This window comes from Lutjanus erythropterus, chromosome 22, assembly GCF_056507025.1.
Source record: "Lutjanus erythropterus isolate fLutEry1 chromosome 22, fLutEry1.hap2, whole genome shotgun sequence".
In the NCBI taxonomy this organism is placed as follows: Eukaryota; Metazoa; Chordata; class Actinopteri; order Lutjaniformes; family Lutjanidae; genus Lutjanus; species Lutjanus erythropterus.
Window position 1 is genome coordinate 16,856,735 of NC_139338.1, and position 14,164 is coordinate 16,870,898.

General features: G+C 40.7%; 1 protein-coding gene and 2 non-coding genes across 11 annotated transcripts in view; all 3 read right to left on the reverse strand.

Moving 5' to 3' along the window:
- The window catches only part of LOC146306804 (ELKS/Rab6-interacting/CAST family member 1-like), a 158,535-nt gene that overhangs the window by 135,653 nt on the left and 8,718 nt on the right, over positions 1-14,164 (reverse strand). For all 9 annotated transcript variants that reach the window (XR_014768957.1, XR_014768956.1, XR_014768958.1 and 6 more), the window contains exons 2-4: positions 7,615-8,473; positions 5,295-5,367; positions 4,915-5,070 (exon numbers count right to left, since the gene is read on the reverse strand). Coding sequence is in view for 6 of the 9 variants with exons in the window: in XM_084710657.1 (XP_084566783.1) it covers positions 4,915-5,070; positions 5,295-5,367; positions 7,615-8,117 (732 nt within the window). In the remaining 3 variants the exon portion in view is untranslated. The remainder of the gene's footprint in view (positions 1-4,914; positions 5,071-5,294; positions 5,368-7,614; positions 8,474-14,164) is intronic.
- On the reverse strand, positions 1,173-1,245 carry trnak-cuu (transfer RNA lysine (anticodon CUU)). Its single transcript has one exon. It is a non-coding gene; the product is annotated as a tRNA-Lys (tRNA).
- Positions 1,986-2,058, reverse strand: trnak-cuu (transfer RNA lysine (anticodon CUU)). Its single transcript has one exon. It is a non-coding gene; the product is annotated as a tRNA-Lys (tRNA).

The window sequence follows — 14,164 nt, forward strand, 5'->3', positions numbered from 1 at the left end:
GAAAAAAAGAGATAGAAAGAGACAAAAGCTGTGTGTGTTTTGTGTAAGAAAAAGAAGACAGAAAGACAGAAGGACAGAAAGAAAAAACAAAGCTTTTCTTAAGCATTCCAGAAATTCCTTCATCTTTTTACTTTTCTTCTGTGCTTCTCTTTCTTTCTGCGTGAAACATTGTACTTACCTGCTGTGATCAAAGAGGTGGAACAAATTGGGAGAACTCACTCACACGCACACAACAACAGAAACCAAAGCAAAGCAGTGCGCTAAAAGTGACAAAGGAGACAGAGAACACTGACTACAATATTAGGCTAAATACAGCAGCATGGATCCGTCTTCAGATCAATAGATTTGCTGGACCAGGGTGTGTCCGCTCTATTGAATTCAGTTCTGTGGCAAAACAGCTCCACAGGCGCAGATGGAGAGTGAGGAGAGGAGAGGAAAGGGAAGGGAAGGACCGGGACCCGTGAAAGAGAGTGTGTCTGAAAGCGGGAGTGAAGTCGAGTGGTGGTGAGACGGAGAAAACCAGTGAAAAAGAGATGGAGAGTGTGGTGACAATAACTGGAAGGTGTGGTAAGAGGAAAGTGCTGCATGTGGGAAGTGAATCAAGAGAAAGCAACTGTCAGTATAGATTGAGAGCATAATAATTTAAAGCTCAGCGGGGAAACAACAAAAAGAAGCCTCCCATCCAATCAGACTGAGAATAAAAACTGGTATTTCTGCAGACGGAGAGTAATAATGTAAAACAAAACACAATCTTTCTCCCAAACAGCTGTGAGCATGCACTCCATCCTGAGAAAGGCTGAAGCCTCTTCCCTCTTGTCACCTCGGTAGATTTTAGAAAGAGGCATCACACACCCACCAGGTTGGCTAACATGAACATGCAGAATTTGCCTTCCTGATGTCACATAACAACGTCTCTTTGTATTCGGCGCCTTTACCGCCTGTACAAGCAACAAATCACAAAGATTACTCATTTCAACCTTAAAGCTGCACTAATAAATATATTTATATTCACAGACCTGCAGCCTTCAAAAAAAAAAAAGCTGTTCTCGGTTCAGGTATTATTGACAGAGCTGATATGTTTTAGTCTATCTGTGCCTCCATGATGAGTCCAACTCATCCAAGGGAAACTGATTTGAAGAGTGGACAGGAGATATAATAGTCCAAAAGGCTACCGCCCAACGTGGGGCTCGAACCCACGACCCTGAGATTAAGAGTCTCATGCTCTACCGACTGAGCTAGCCGGGCTCTGCTGGGCTGAAAAATAAGTCAGTTGTCAGGGTTGACTCTCCTCGAAGTCCAGATCATAAGTTTCTAGTTAAGGAAGACAATGTTCTGGTAGGTCATCAAGCTACAGTGATGAAACCTACAAGTTCAGGTCCAAAATGTGACTGGATGCGGTAGGAAATACTAGTATTTTCAGCATATTGCATTCCATCTACTATGTACTGGGAGATACTCTATGTGTTCCAAAGCCCATACCAAGATTACAATTTAGTATGCCAGAAAAACACTGAGTATGTCCCAATACACAGTGTGTCAAATGCTGTATGCCAAAAATACCAGGATGTCCTACTGCATCTGGTCATATTTTGCAGTATGAAAGCCAGTATGCTTTTCTGGCTATTCTGACCCACAATTCTCTGTGATGGGTTTATGAGCAAGAAGGTCAAAGTTCAAGATGCCATGTTACAATAAGCAGTGTGTCCCAATCGTATGCACACTGCATGCAACAGTACATACTTTGTAAGAGCAGCTGCAGTAAAAAGAAAAGGTAGAACAAATTTTCTGGCATAATAAGAAACATTGGAATGCAGCTCAGGAAGGACTCAGTTCAATCATATGGTAAACAGAGATGTGCTGGGTTTAGGTGAAATTGACAGAATTGACATACTTTATCTTTACTGTGTCTGTTCATCAACTGATTGAGTTCAACACATGCAAGGGAAAGTGATTTGATCAGTGGATAGAAGAGTTCAAAAGTTCACCGCCCAACGTGGGGCTCGAACCCACGACCCTGAGATTAAGAGTCTCATGCTCTACCGACTGAGCTAGCCGGGCTACATTTGACTGCATGGACTGTTGGATTTCTGAGTCGTCTATCCTCAAACCCCAGCCCTTTCTTTAGATAAAGAAGACTATATCACACCTTAAAAGTTAATAGCTCTCTTTTCATGAAAATACTGTATGTGCTGTGTGTATGAACTTTTTCATACTAGCAAATTTTTAATGACTTAAATGAATAAATCATTTTTTTAAGTATAGAATTATCACCACTAAACAAAACATACATAAAATTTATCAGAATATGGACAATAAGATAATAGACAATAAGATATTTAGGCCTGACAGGCTTATATCATATTATGATATTCTATCATTTACTGGATCTTGGGAACAAAGACCTGTGCCTAACAAGTACAAACATGAGATTAAGAATATCCGTTATTTTGGTTTTGAATTCATGGTGACACATTGTAAGAGCATGTGAGGAAAGGAGGATTCATGCAGAGGGACCGCAGACAGGAGGAGCGGAAGAGATAAGGACAGAGGCGGACGGAAGAGAGGTGAAGATAGTGGGCTGAGCATGAAGGAGGAGGTAAATAAGTGAGGAAGTGTGGACGAAAGAAGGAGTGAGGGAGGGAGGGAGGGAGGACTGAGGGTGGAGATGAGATGTGCATTCCTCAGCAGGGGCGTGACACAGCGTGCATGTGTGTGCGCCTGTACCGGGAGGTAACTTAATTCGATTTCTAACACGAAGATGATGGCAAAGACAGAGGGAGAGGAGGGAAGGTAGGAGGGAGGGGAGGAAAGCGAGAGCTGACTCACCATGTGCTGACAGAAATAGAAGAAGAGAATGAGTAAGAAGAGGGAGAAAACGAGGAGCGGAGAAGAAGTGAAGAGAAAGAAAGTGACGGGATAATAAGAGCAGGGAATGAAAAGGATGCCTTTGGTTAAAAGGGTGTGATTTGTCTGGAGGACAGAAGGGGAAAGAAAGTGAAAGATTAAGAAGGAGAAACAGTGTGTCACATTATGTCCCAACATTACAGAACAGAAGAAATTCTGCATGTCTCCACATGTGTACTCACTCTCTAATAAAACACACACACTACAAAATAAAGGTGCTAACTAGAACCACAAAGAACCTTTCCTAAAGTTTCCACTTAAAACCCATTCAGAGGTTTCTACCTGTAACCCAACATAAAGGATTATAGCTACAACAATGAAGAAGGTTTTACCCAGAACTCTGTATGAGAGGTTCTACAGAGAACCATTCTATGGTACAATGGTTCCACCCAGAACTCTGTTGGGGGTTTATATCCAGAAGCTTTTCACCCTAAAAAAAGGTTTTATCTAGAAGCCACCCAGGAGGTTCCACTGAGAACCCTTTATTTCCCAAGAGTTCTATCTAGAACCTACTCAGGGGATTCTATAAAGAACCCTATTATATTCCAAAAGTTTTATGTAAAACCCAGTCAGGGGGTTCTGCCAACAACTCTTTTCTATTCCAAGAATTTATTCTAGAACCCACTCAAGGGATTCTACTGAGAACCCTTTTAAATTCTGAGGGTTTTGGCTAGAACACACAACAGGGGTTCTACAGAGAACTCTTTAATTTGACAAGGAGCTCTTCTAAAAACCTGTTTATATTCAAGTTTTATCCACCACCCACCCAGGGGATTCTACTGAGAATCTTTTTATATTCGAAGAGTTTAATCTAGAACACACACTCATCATTCTCCCGAGGACTTTGATTTAAATTCCAAGGGTTCTATCAAGAACCCACCTAAGTGGTTCTAATGAGAACCCTTTTAGAATCCAGGAGTTTTATCTAGAACCCTCCCAAGAACCATTATATATTATGGTATAAAAAGAATCCTTTACAAAGGAGTTCTCAACAATCCTTGAAGAACTTTTTCTTTCAAAAAAGGTTCTCTGAATTACAAAGGACCCTTGATGAACCCTTTTTTCACAAGCAAACTGCTCTGAGCAGAACCTCAGCCGTTCAGGCATAGGTTTTTTGGAACCCTTTTTTCTACGAGTACATACCCAGAAGAGTGTGTGTGTAAGTGTGAAGGCAACTGAGGATTTTTCTCGTGGTGGCAGGAGGTCAAATACACGATAGATTTATCATCTGTTCCTTTGTTCTCTCACACACGGCAGAGATTTATGGGCGCGCACACACACAGCCACGCGCATACTGCACATGTTCACACACAAAACTGGCCGTAAATTTTCTTAGAGAATGATTTAATATGTGGTGATGCAATTTCACAACCTAAAGACCTCAAATATACACACACATATGCAGAGATGAGAGCAGCAGTTAAAGACCAAAACGCAAAAGTGATCCTTTTCTTAAATCATGAATAAATGTGGTGAGGACTGAGCACTTTCTGCAGGATGACAGCGTGTGAAATGAGTCACTGTGAGGCGACGACTGACTGCCAGCGTGCATGTGTGCAAGTCATCTCTTGTATAATTCTCCGGCCTTCCGCCAGAAGAGCTGCGTCTCCGTCTCATCCAGATGGCTTCTGAACCAACAGACAGCTGGGAGTCCCCCCAACCAGGCAGCTCGCTTCATCTGTTTACCCGTCTTCAAGGCCGCTTTTACAACAGCGGGACAAATCCACCAGAACAGGCCACACATTTATCAGGGCATGCTCCCCTTTGTGCTGGTCCATAAATCCTTACGTGAGAAGAACAACTATATCACAGCTAGTAAAGGATAAACCTTATCCAACGCTGAGACTAACAGGGTTTGTGTGATTAGCTGCAATGACAATGAAATTAACTCAACCCTGATCAGGATATTGTTGTTGACGCATCCTTCTCTGTTCATTTGTTAAAAGGCTTTAACTGTACAACAAGCAAACACAGTCCAGATAGAAACACACACACTTGTGTGTCTTTTACCTGTGCTTCCTCCTGTACCACTCGGTACTGCTCCTTCCACACGGCCATCTTCGTGGCTTCATCCTTCCTCAGCGCCCTCTCCTTCTTCAGTTCTGGACTCCAAAACGTCTTAATGGAGTTCATGGAGGAGCTCAACTTGGACTCTTTAGCCTCCAGCTAAAAGAAATCAACATTAAGCATTGTGACTGGTAGAAATCCTTCATCATTGATTACTTGCCCCCTAATATTACTTATTCAGTGTACTGGCTTTTCGTTTGTCCTTATTGTTATAATCCTTCTTTTAAAGTCCCACACCTTCTTTTAAAATCCCACACTTTTCCATACTGCCAGGAACCCCGAAAATAAGATGCCATAAACTGTAAGATAAATGGATTACTTACATCTCTGCGTAGTAGTTCGTTCTCTCTCAGCACTTCTCTTAACTGTGTCTGTAGGTCTGACATTGCGCCGTCTCTCACCTGGTAACACACACAAACACTCACAGAATGAGTCTAAAATGCAGCAATATTTCTGCTTTTTTTTCCTTTTTCCATTTTGGCCCTTACGATAGAATCATTTTATCACTACTAAGAGCAAAATGCTTCCTATGAAAACCCCTGCAGGTGATGAAAAATCTACCACACATGAGAAATAAAATGTGGAAAGAAAGGCTACAAATATGCATGCACATATTCATGACCTATACCAACAGAATATTTTAGAACAAACAATTTCTTCATGATAAGTTGGGCATTTAAAAATTTCTTCACTACATTAGTGGCCCTTAAAGACAAACCCTTGGATTGGCTCCCGCCTGCATACACACATTATATGAATCTGCTTACATGATCCCAGTTACAACACAACCTCTTTACTTTTATTTTACCTTTTTTTTTTTTTACTAGGTAATGCCTTAATCATCTGTTTTATGTTGAACATGTATACATTGTGCTTTTCTCCTTGTTTTATGTGTGTGTATATTATGTCCTAATTCTAAAATTCAACTAAATGGCAGTCAAAACAATAGTTGGCCATTTGTGCACACCTAACTCAAGCATTAATGAGAAAATGCTCCTCATAAAGATATTTAATTCATCATGACATCAGAACAGCAGGATATTAAGCTTTAGCTGACGTGCACAACGCGTCTTACAGTTCTGCAAGCGAAAGGACAAGGTAGATTTAAAATGCATTAATTATCAACATAAGAAAGTCCAGTTTTGGAGTAATAACATCCTCACAGTAAGAATGTGACATACAGTACATGAACGTGACGTACAGTAGCGGAAAGCTTCAGAGAGTTGAGCAGGGATGATGATGAAAATATTTTTTTAGTATGAAGAAATTATTAGAAACAAGTGGAGGAAGGAGGTTTGGGAGAGGAAGGAGCGCTACATCTTGGAGAGATGAGTTTTCAGGTTATGACTAATGGCGCAGAGGGGGTGGGAGGGCAGACCTCAGTCTATTTAAACTGACTGCATGAATACCCACACAGCTCTTATTTTATTTAGCTGAAGTGTGACTTGAGAAAAAAATATATATATATTATGAGTTAAGAAGAAAATATTAACCTCTTAACAGTTCTCTGAACCACCCACCTTCCCTCCTACACTGAACAGGAGGATAATTCATCTGTGACAAAACATTTTGTCTACTAAGTGCTATTGATTCATCTTTTATCTTTTCATGTAACTTCAGACTTTTCTCTCTTTTCGTTCAAAGGTGTGACAAACATTATCGACACCCACACATTCTTGTCTGTTAATTCTAAACTTTTGAATTAATAAATTATTATTTTAGGGCAGTTTTCTTTAAAGATGACAACGCATTATTGCCGAGGCTTTGTGTTTTCATGCACAGAAAACAAACTTTGCACACTTATCTTTCCTTTTAATGGAACAGAAGGACGTTTTAGAAAATATGCTTATTCGTTTTCATACCAAGAATAACTAGTAAATATGAAGACTGATTCCTCTCTTAAATTTCATCAAAGGGTCTACACGTAGGCTCTGTGCATACATCCCAATAGCCACCCAGTATTTCCTCCAAGCAGGCATGGACCACCCTTTCGCCAACGGAAGAACTGAAGAAAAGGTTGAAATTAGGTAGAAATTAAACCAACAGAAACTGGAGGCAGGTTAACTAATTAGCTCCTCCATGCCATCCATACAGATGCTATGGTGGGTACCAGGGTACAAAGTTTGTAACACGCAAAAACAGAGGCATTCCAATTAAACTCTTGTTGATTTCACCAAAGATTAAATGTACAGGTGTAGTGTCTCAAGTGAAGGTGAGATCATGCTAACAGAATTGAATAAATAAATACCTAAAACCTTATCAGACTGGACTAACGATTGCCCCACTTTTGCCCATTTATTGGTAGCTGGTCACTTGCATAAGCAATTTAGGTAGTAAAAAGGAGATCCTGGGTTTGAATCCCAGCAGTGCTTTGTTAAGCAAACGTTTCCCACTTGGGGAAAACAGCAGTTTCAAGCACTTTATCAAAAATCAAGGCAAGTTACCACATTAAAATTCAAGTTTTACCAGGATTTCCAGCACCTGTACAGAACCTCTATCTAATACCTTCCCAACCAAAATGTAAGAAATCTGATTAGTAAATGTGAATTAAGGAAATGTTAGAGACTTGTTAAGGACCTATAGCCAGTTTACACTATGTTGACTTCAGTGTTGCAGCAATAAAAGAAGAAAACACTACGACACCTCACCTGTCTCATGGAGTGCGGCACAGTAGAAGCTTGTGAGGGCTGGTTCTGCATCTCCCCTCCAAATGCTATGGAATCACTTGGCATGACAGCTCCGCCTCCTCCTCCAGTGTTTATATTAGGAGTGCTCCCAATGATGGCCGCTCTGACCCCATAGGGGACCCTGGCCCCGGCCCTGCCCAAGGTCATGGTGGTTTTGGGCAGTGAGGGGTTCAGCCCACTACCAAGGCTCCCAATGCTGACTGGGTCTTCAGCTGTGTCAGTGAAGTACATCGGCCCGCCCGTAGCGTAGGCAGCATTTAGAGACTGAATATTCTCCATGGACAGGGTTTTACCGGAGCCGGTGAGTCCGCCGGTGGAGCTGCTGCTGCTGTTTCGCCGGTGTCCGAGGCGTGGCGAGCGAGGGAGGCGTGGGGAGCGTCCGGGACTCCCAGACACTGACCCGTTACCATTGGATCCAACGACATCCAGCTTTGAGACGGAACGGGAGCTACCGTACATGGTGAAAGAATATGGTGTGTACACTGTAGAGACGAAAGAGCGTCCGGTTCAAATGAAAAAATCAAGTGAATCAAAAAGACATGCTCAAAACAAATCTCAAGATCAGTAAACAGGAAAAAAAATGTAAGATGGATGGCCCAAAAAAAAAAGATGAAAACACAAACTCCTGTCAGTCCTCTACTGAAGTCCTTTGTGACTTGAAATATCCTGATGCAGTGTTGACATCGCTGTGATCAAGGCCTTTCCAACAGCCTCTCTGTAATCAATGGGCTTTGTTAGAAAGCAGTAATCAATAGGGTCATCCCTCTGGAGAAAGGCAGCCAGTAAATCCACAAGGCCGGGGATGATGGGGTCACCTAAAAAGAAAGGGAGAAAGAGACAAGGACTTAGTGATCAGTGGAACAAAGATAACCTGCATCTAAGGTACAAAGGAATACAATGGATTTTAGCTGGGTTATGGCTTTGATAAACTTACATTTAATCAAGAGACTGACTTCATTTTTTGTGCCCAGTATTTACTTTGTGCACTGCAGTAAGGTCTTAAAAGCAGCCAAATAATCCATTACATCTTCAGCAGAAAAGTTAAGTGATCAATTACTCATGTAAGTCATAAATTAAGTAAAATTACCAAGCATTTGCTGGCCATAGCTTGTCAGACTTAAGTTTAACTCAGTTTTCTTCATTTTGTGGCAATTGAAATTGAATCCCTGTTGAGTGGGATATACATAATTTGTCAGATTATTCCTTCTCTTGGCACAGACTCGCAAACTTTGTGTAAAGTAAAGCTTGCATTTCTCTTCTCCACGGACCATACACTTTGGCTTATAAGATGCTACCGGGGCTAATACATTAAGTGGTATCGGATCAGCTTGTAAAGACTTGCATACTCATGATTAGTTGATGCCTCATATTAAGCGATATCGGAGGCATTTTCCAATACTTTTCCATGCTTGTGGCACTAAATTTAAAATGAGAGGACCCTCGAGGTTAAGAGGAATTATCCTCTGCACACTGTACAATTTATGTCTGCCAACTCACTGACATATACACACATACACAGTGAGGAAGAAATATTTAATTTTGATAAGGTCAGTCCACACAGTCTAAAATCTTTGGTTTAATCTGCAAACTACCACAGGCACAAGCATCATCCGATGCGTCGGTTCAGATGATCACACAGGCTGCTTTCTCTTCTCACCACCCGTTACACCTCCTTCTTGAGATCACACTGTGTCCTCACCCCTCTGGTCATTTCATTAAAGTTACTGTCCTGCAGCTGTAATGAACTGGGTGACAGCAGATAACATTCAGTCAGCTGATTCTATATTTGTACAGGCGAGTAATTTGTACATGTACTAAAATAGATTAATCTGTTTTTTTTGCAGGCAATTCAATCTTGTTATGAATCCATTTTACTCTGCAATAATAATGAGGGAAGAATAAATAAATAAATGCTAATCTGCCCCTTTCCTGTTAATCATATATGAGTCACTGGATGTATGTTTTACGGGCTACATTAATAATTTGATGGATAGTAGATGCCAAAAATGTAAGCAGAAACACCATGAAATAGTTTTGTCATGCTTCTACTGCGTCATATTCATCTGTCAGTTTGTGTGTGTTGGATGAAATAAACAATTTTAATATTAAAACTGATTAAGTCAATCAGGTCAAAGAAACCATGTAATTAATAGTGTAAAAATAATGAAAAATTTAATTCTCATCACACTCTTCTGTGAACTCAATTTAAAGGTGTAATCAGTAACATTTTGCTGTCTTTTGCAAAAAATAAACGCAATTTATCGGCACTGGCTTACAATGTTGCTGATAAATGCCTCAGAGGCTGCTCTAATTTCCCGGAAACCCTGAACTACACACCATGTGCCATGCACTGGGGCTGCAACTAACAGTTATTTCTTTGCCTATTAATCTGTCTTTTTTTTTTTTTTTAATTAATCGACTAGTTGTTTTGTCTATAAAATGTCATAAAATTACATTAGTCGACATAGTTGACAAAAATTGATGACAAAATTATTCCTGCAAGATATGTAAGGCGGATCTTGCTTATCATGGGACTACGTCTGTAATGCACGGACATTTGAAGAGGAGGCATGTTGGACGATGTGGACGATGCAGACTCAAACTCGCTGCAGTAACACAGCTTGTTAGCTAGCTTGCAGCTCTGTCTGGACCTGCATACCAGATTTCAGAGTCAAGAACAAAAAACATGGCTTGAATGTCAGTGCTTCCCATACATTAATTTATTGGTGGCAGCCCAACCCAATCAAAACATGGTCCACAAAAGTGTTGCGAGACTGAAACATGGCTCGGCAGCAACCAAGCTATGTTTCAGATCCACCCAAAAAATCCTGAACACAGAAATCGTGAACAGTCTATCAGTCTAGCTCCTCAATTCAGTACTACATATATCTCAGTCTTTACATGTGTTCAGTTACAAGCAGCAACTCCGGAAAACTTTGGTGTAAATACTTGTAATATGCAATTAGGAGTAACTGCTAGAGTCAGTTACTGCAGCCGATAAAGACAGCTATTTAAAATCAATGCCCAGCTGGTCAACACTCATCATTTGGTCATATGGGTGCCCTTGGAGACAGTGATGTCATCCTCAGGTCATTGGACACACGAGATGATCCATTGGCCATCTGATCCACACTCTCCCCTTTCTGCTTTAGAGTGACCTAAAGTGAACTAAACTGCTTCATAAATAGTCAGCACACAGAAGAATGAAAACATGTATAAATTTTCTTGGTTGGCTCTGGTTTCACATGATAATTCTCAGAGCGTAGAAATATTTACCCTCAAGCACTTACATACTGTAGCTTTGACCTTAAAACTGCTTACTACTGTTTGCGTGTAATGTTAGTGATGTTGGAATTTTAGCTGTTGCATTTACTCTGGAGCCATACAGAGAAAACTTTGACCTAGTGTTAAATTACATTTAGACAGCAAGGTGGCTGCTGGGCGATATATAATGCCAGTATCAAAAAAAGAAAAGTCATGTTTAATTCCATTGTTCAAGGCACACCGCAATCTAATATACGTGGTTATGTTTGCCAGTAACGTTCTTTTATTAATGAATGAAACAGAAAAATACACTGGGCTATGCAGATGTGTCCGCAGGGGGATGGACCACCCCCCCAACACAACAGTGAGGGAAACACATGTAACTGCTCTGGGGTCAAATCTCAACGTAAACATAAATATTTTTTAATGCACGATGTTAGAGGGTTTCTTGTACAATTTACAGAATTAGTTCTCTAAGAATCTTTTTCATATTCACGCAATATTGGTATGGCAACTGAAACATCCCTCACCAAATCAATATCATATTGAATCAAATGGAATCAGGACCTTGTGAATCAAACTGAATCGATCTGGGAAATCTGATCCGATCCCCAGCACTAATCACTCCTTTGTACTTCGCTGATACAATATGGCAGGGATTCTACACATCTCCGGTGTAAAATGAGTAGTTTGTCTGAAACAGCTTGCCCTCTACATGCGGCCTCTTGCAAATTACTAACTACAAAAGCAAACAATTAATTTAAACCCTGATTAACCGCTCAGCCCTTTGGTCGACCCCTGCTTTGGCTCCTGACCCAGGCGTTCAACAGCCCTGCAGTTGTGTATCTTTCCAACTGACGTTCTGCAAGGCACAGATCTTTGGCCAGAGAGATGTTACTGACAACCAGTCAGTTACAGCCACACACTCTCAAAGGAGAACATCTGCTCTTATCTCCCTTCGGGCCAAAACACGCACACCTGGACAGAAGCAGGCCAGGACCCTGCCTCCAGCACAGACACACACCCACACACACTTAACTGTACAGTACATACAGTATTACGCTCCTACACAAATATATGCATGCAGAGCAGAAAGTGTGCACGTGTAGATTGACACAGTGATATATATATCCACACAAATCTAGATAAAGACAACACATTTACAGAGAACACACATGCACATCAGCTCAGTGGCCGTGAGTGATCAGGTCACAAACAACACACACACGTCTAATGCTTGACTTGAGGCCAATATGAGACTACAGTGTGTGTGTGTGTGTGTGTGTGTGTGTGTGTGTGTGTGTGTGTGTGTGTGTGTGTGTGTGTGTGTGTGTGTTCAGGGCTTTCCTCCTCCTCCTGCTCTTCCCCTCTGGACCTGGTGACCTGTAGATAATGTATATGCTCATGTCCCAATTCTTCCTTGGTGCAAAAAGTGTTCAGTATGTCGAGTTGTCACCATACCAGGAATTTAAACTTTGATACAATTCTGGTATTAATCTATACTATGGCAAAAAGGAAAAAAAAAGTCCAAGGCACAAATTAGAACACTATCTGGTTTTGCTTAAATTTCAAGCAGGAAAAATAAAGATTAAACTGAACTTAAGTCTTGAACGAGCTCTTAAATCTTTTCTTTTTTATAGTTTCAGTGTATTCAATAATATTAAATGTTGGTATTGTGCTGTTTTTAATAATGTGGTGCAGAAAAGTCTTGAAGTATCCGTACTTTTGACAACTTTATCAGTATGTCTGCCTTCATTTGTAACCTTTATTTATGCATTTGTGTAACTCACAACTAGAGTTGCAAATGTTACACATTTTCCTTAACTGACAGTTGAGCAAGTTACCAACAACTGATTAATCATTAATAATTAACAAGATCCAAAATGCAGGCATTTTCCTCAGTTTAAGTTTTATGTAAAAAATTCGCTCACTCAATTCTCAGAAACACTGTATTGTGATATTGTGATACGCAGAAAGATTTGTGGCAGTGGTTCATTTTGTGTTCATGTTGTGTTTAAACCCCTGACCACTAGATAGCAGGGATGGATCCAAAGAATCAATATAATATCTTATCATGATAAAGCTTGTGATTTAAACCTCTACTAGATAGCAGTGTTGTTATCTTTCTTTAGTGTGCTGTTGCATTAAAAGGTAAACTCAGATTTTAAAAGTCAGATTTTATATCACAATATATTGAATCATAATTGATTAATCATTAATCATTAACAGCCCTACACCCGACCCTCTCTTTCAACAGTAACCTGCCTCAGCTTGTACATTTTAGGCGCTGAGTAGTTGGAGGGTTCAGAGTTTTGCTCAGAGGCATCTCTGCTTGGTTGTAGAAAAGAAAAATTCACTTCTCCCACTCACATTTTCAAGCTCTCCTCTGTGACCAGACGGCTGTCACTGCCAACTGAAGGGCAGCAACATCAAAGTATCACAATTCAGCCATAACATTATTTTTCCTGCTGTCATTGCTTTAGTCTGGAAGAAGTACAGGGCGATAAATACACATATCCTTCCACTTCTGAACTGCTTATCTGTTTTTGGGTCAGCCTATCCCAGCATGCATTGAGCAAGATGTGGGGTACTATACACCCTTGACTGGGCACCAGTCTACTACATGGCTAAACACACACACTTTTTTTTTTTTTTTTTATTGGCTTGAGTACCTCATGGAAACCACAACACACACCATGTTGTGTTTTCTCCAGTTCAAGTCTAAGGGTCACATGAATAAACCGCCAGTGTGCCTCACAGGTTCAGGTTGGAAATTTATTTGTGGTGGTTTCTGGTTTTAGACTCTGGGAGGGCTGAGGGTGAGGGATAGCAAACAACACTGAGAGTCATATGAAAATAATAATAACCTCAAGCTTAAAAGTTCACATGACCCTAACCACTGTGGCCAATGTTTTAATAAATCTGCACTTTCAGCTGAATTTCCAATAACTGCAGAAAGATCAACGCCACTGGAGATCAGCACACAAACAAACACACCTATGACGCACTTGGCATCATGAGGTCGAGAAAACACGAGCATATGACTGTTCAAGACCCATCTGTCAGCAGGCTCACCATCCCTCATGCCCTTTCACACAAATGTGAAAAAGCAACGTGCTGCCTTAAGAAACATCTGTTAAACACTGCTACGCCAAGAGTTCATGAAAGTTCATTCGTGACCCTGGAAACAGTGGTGTTCATCAGCAGATGGAGTTTGCTGCAGGTGAAAGCACTGCAAAAAG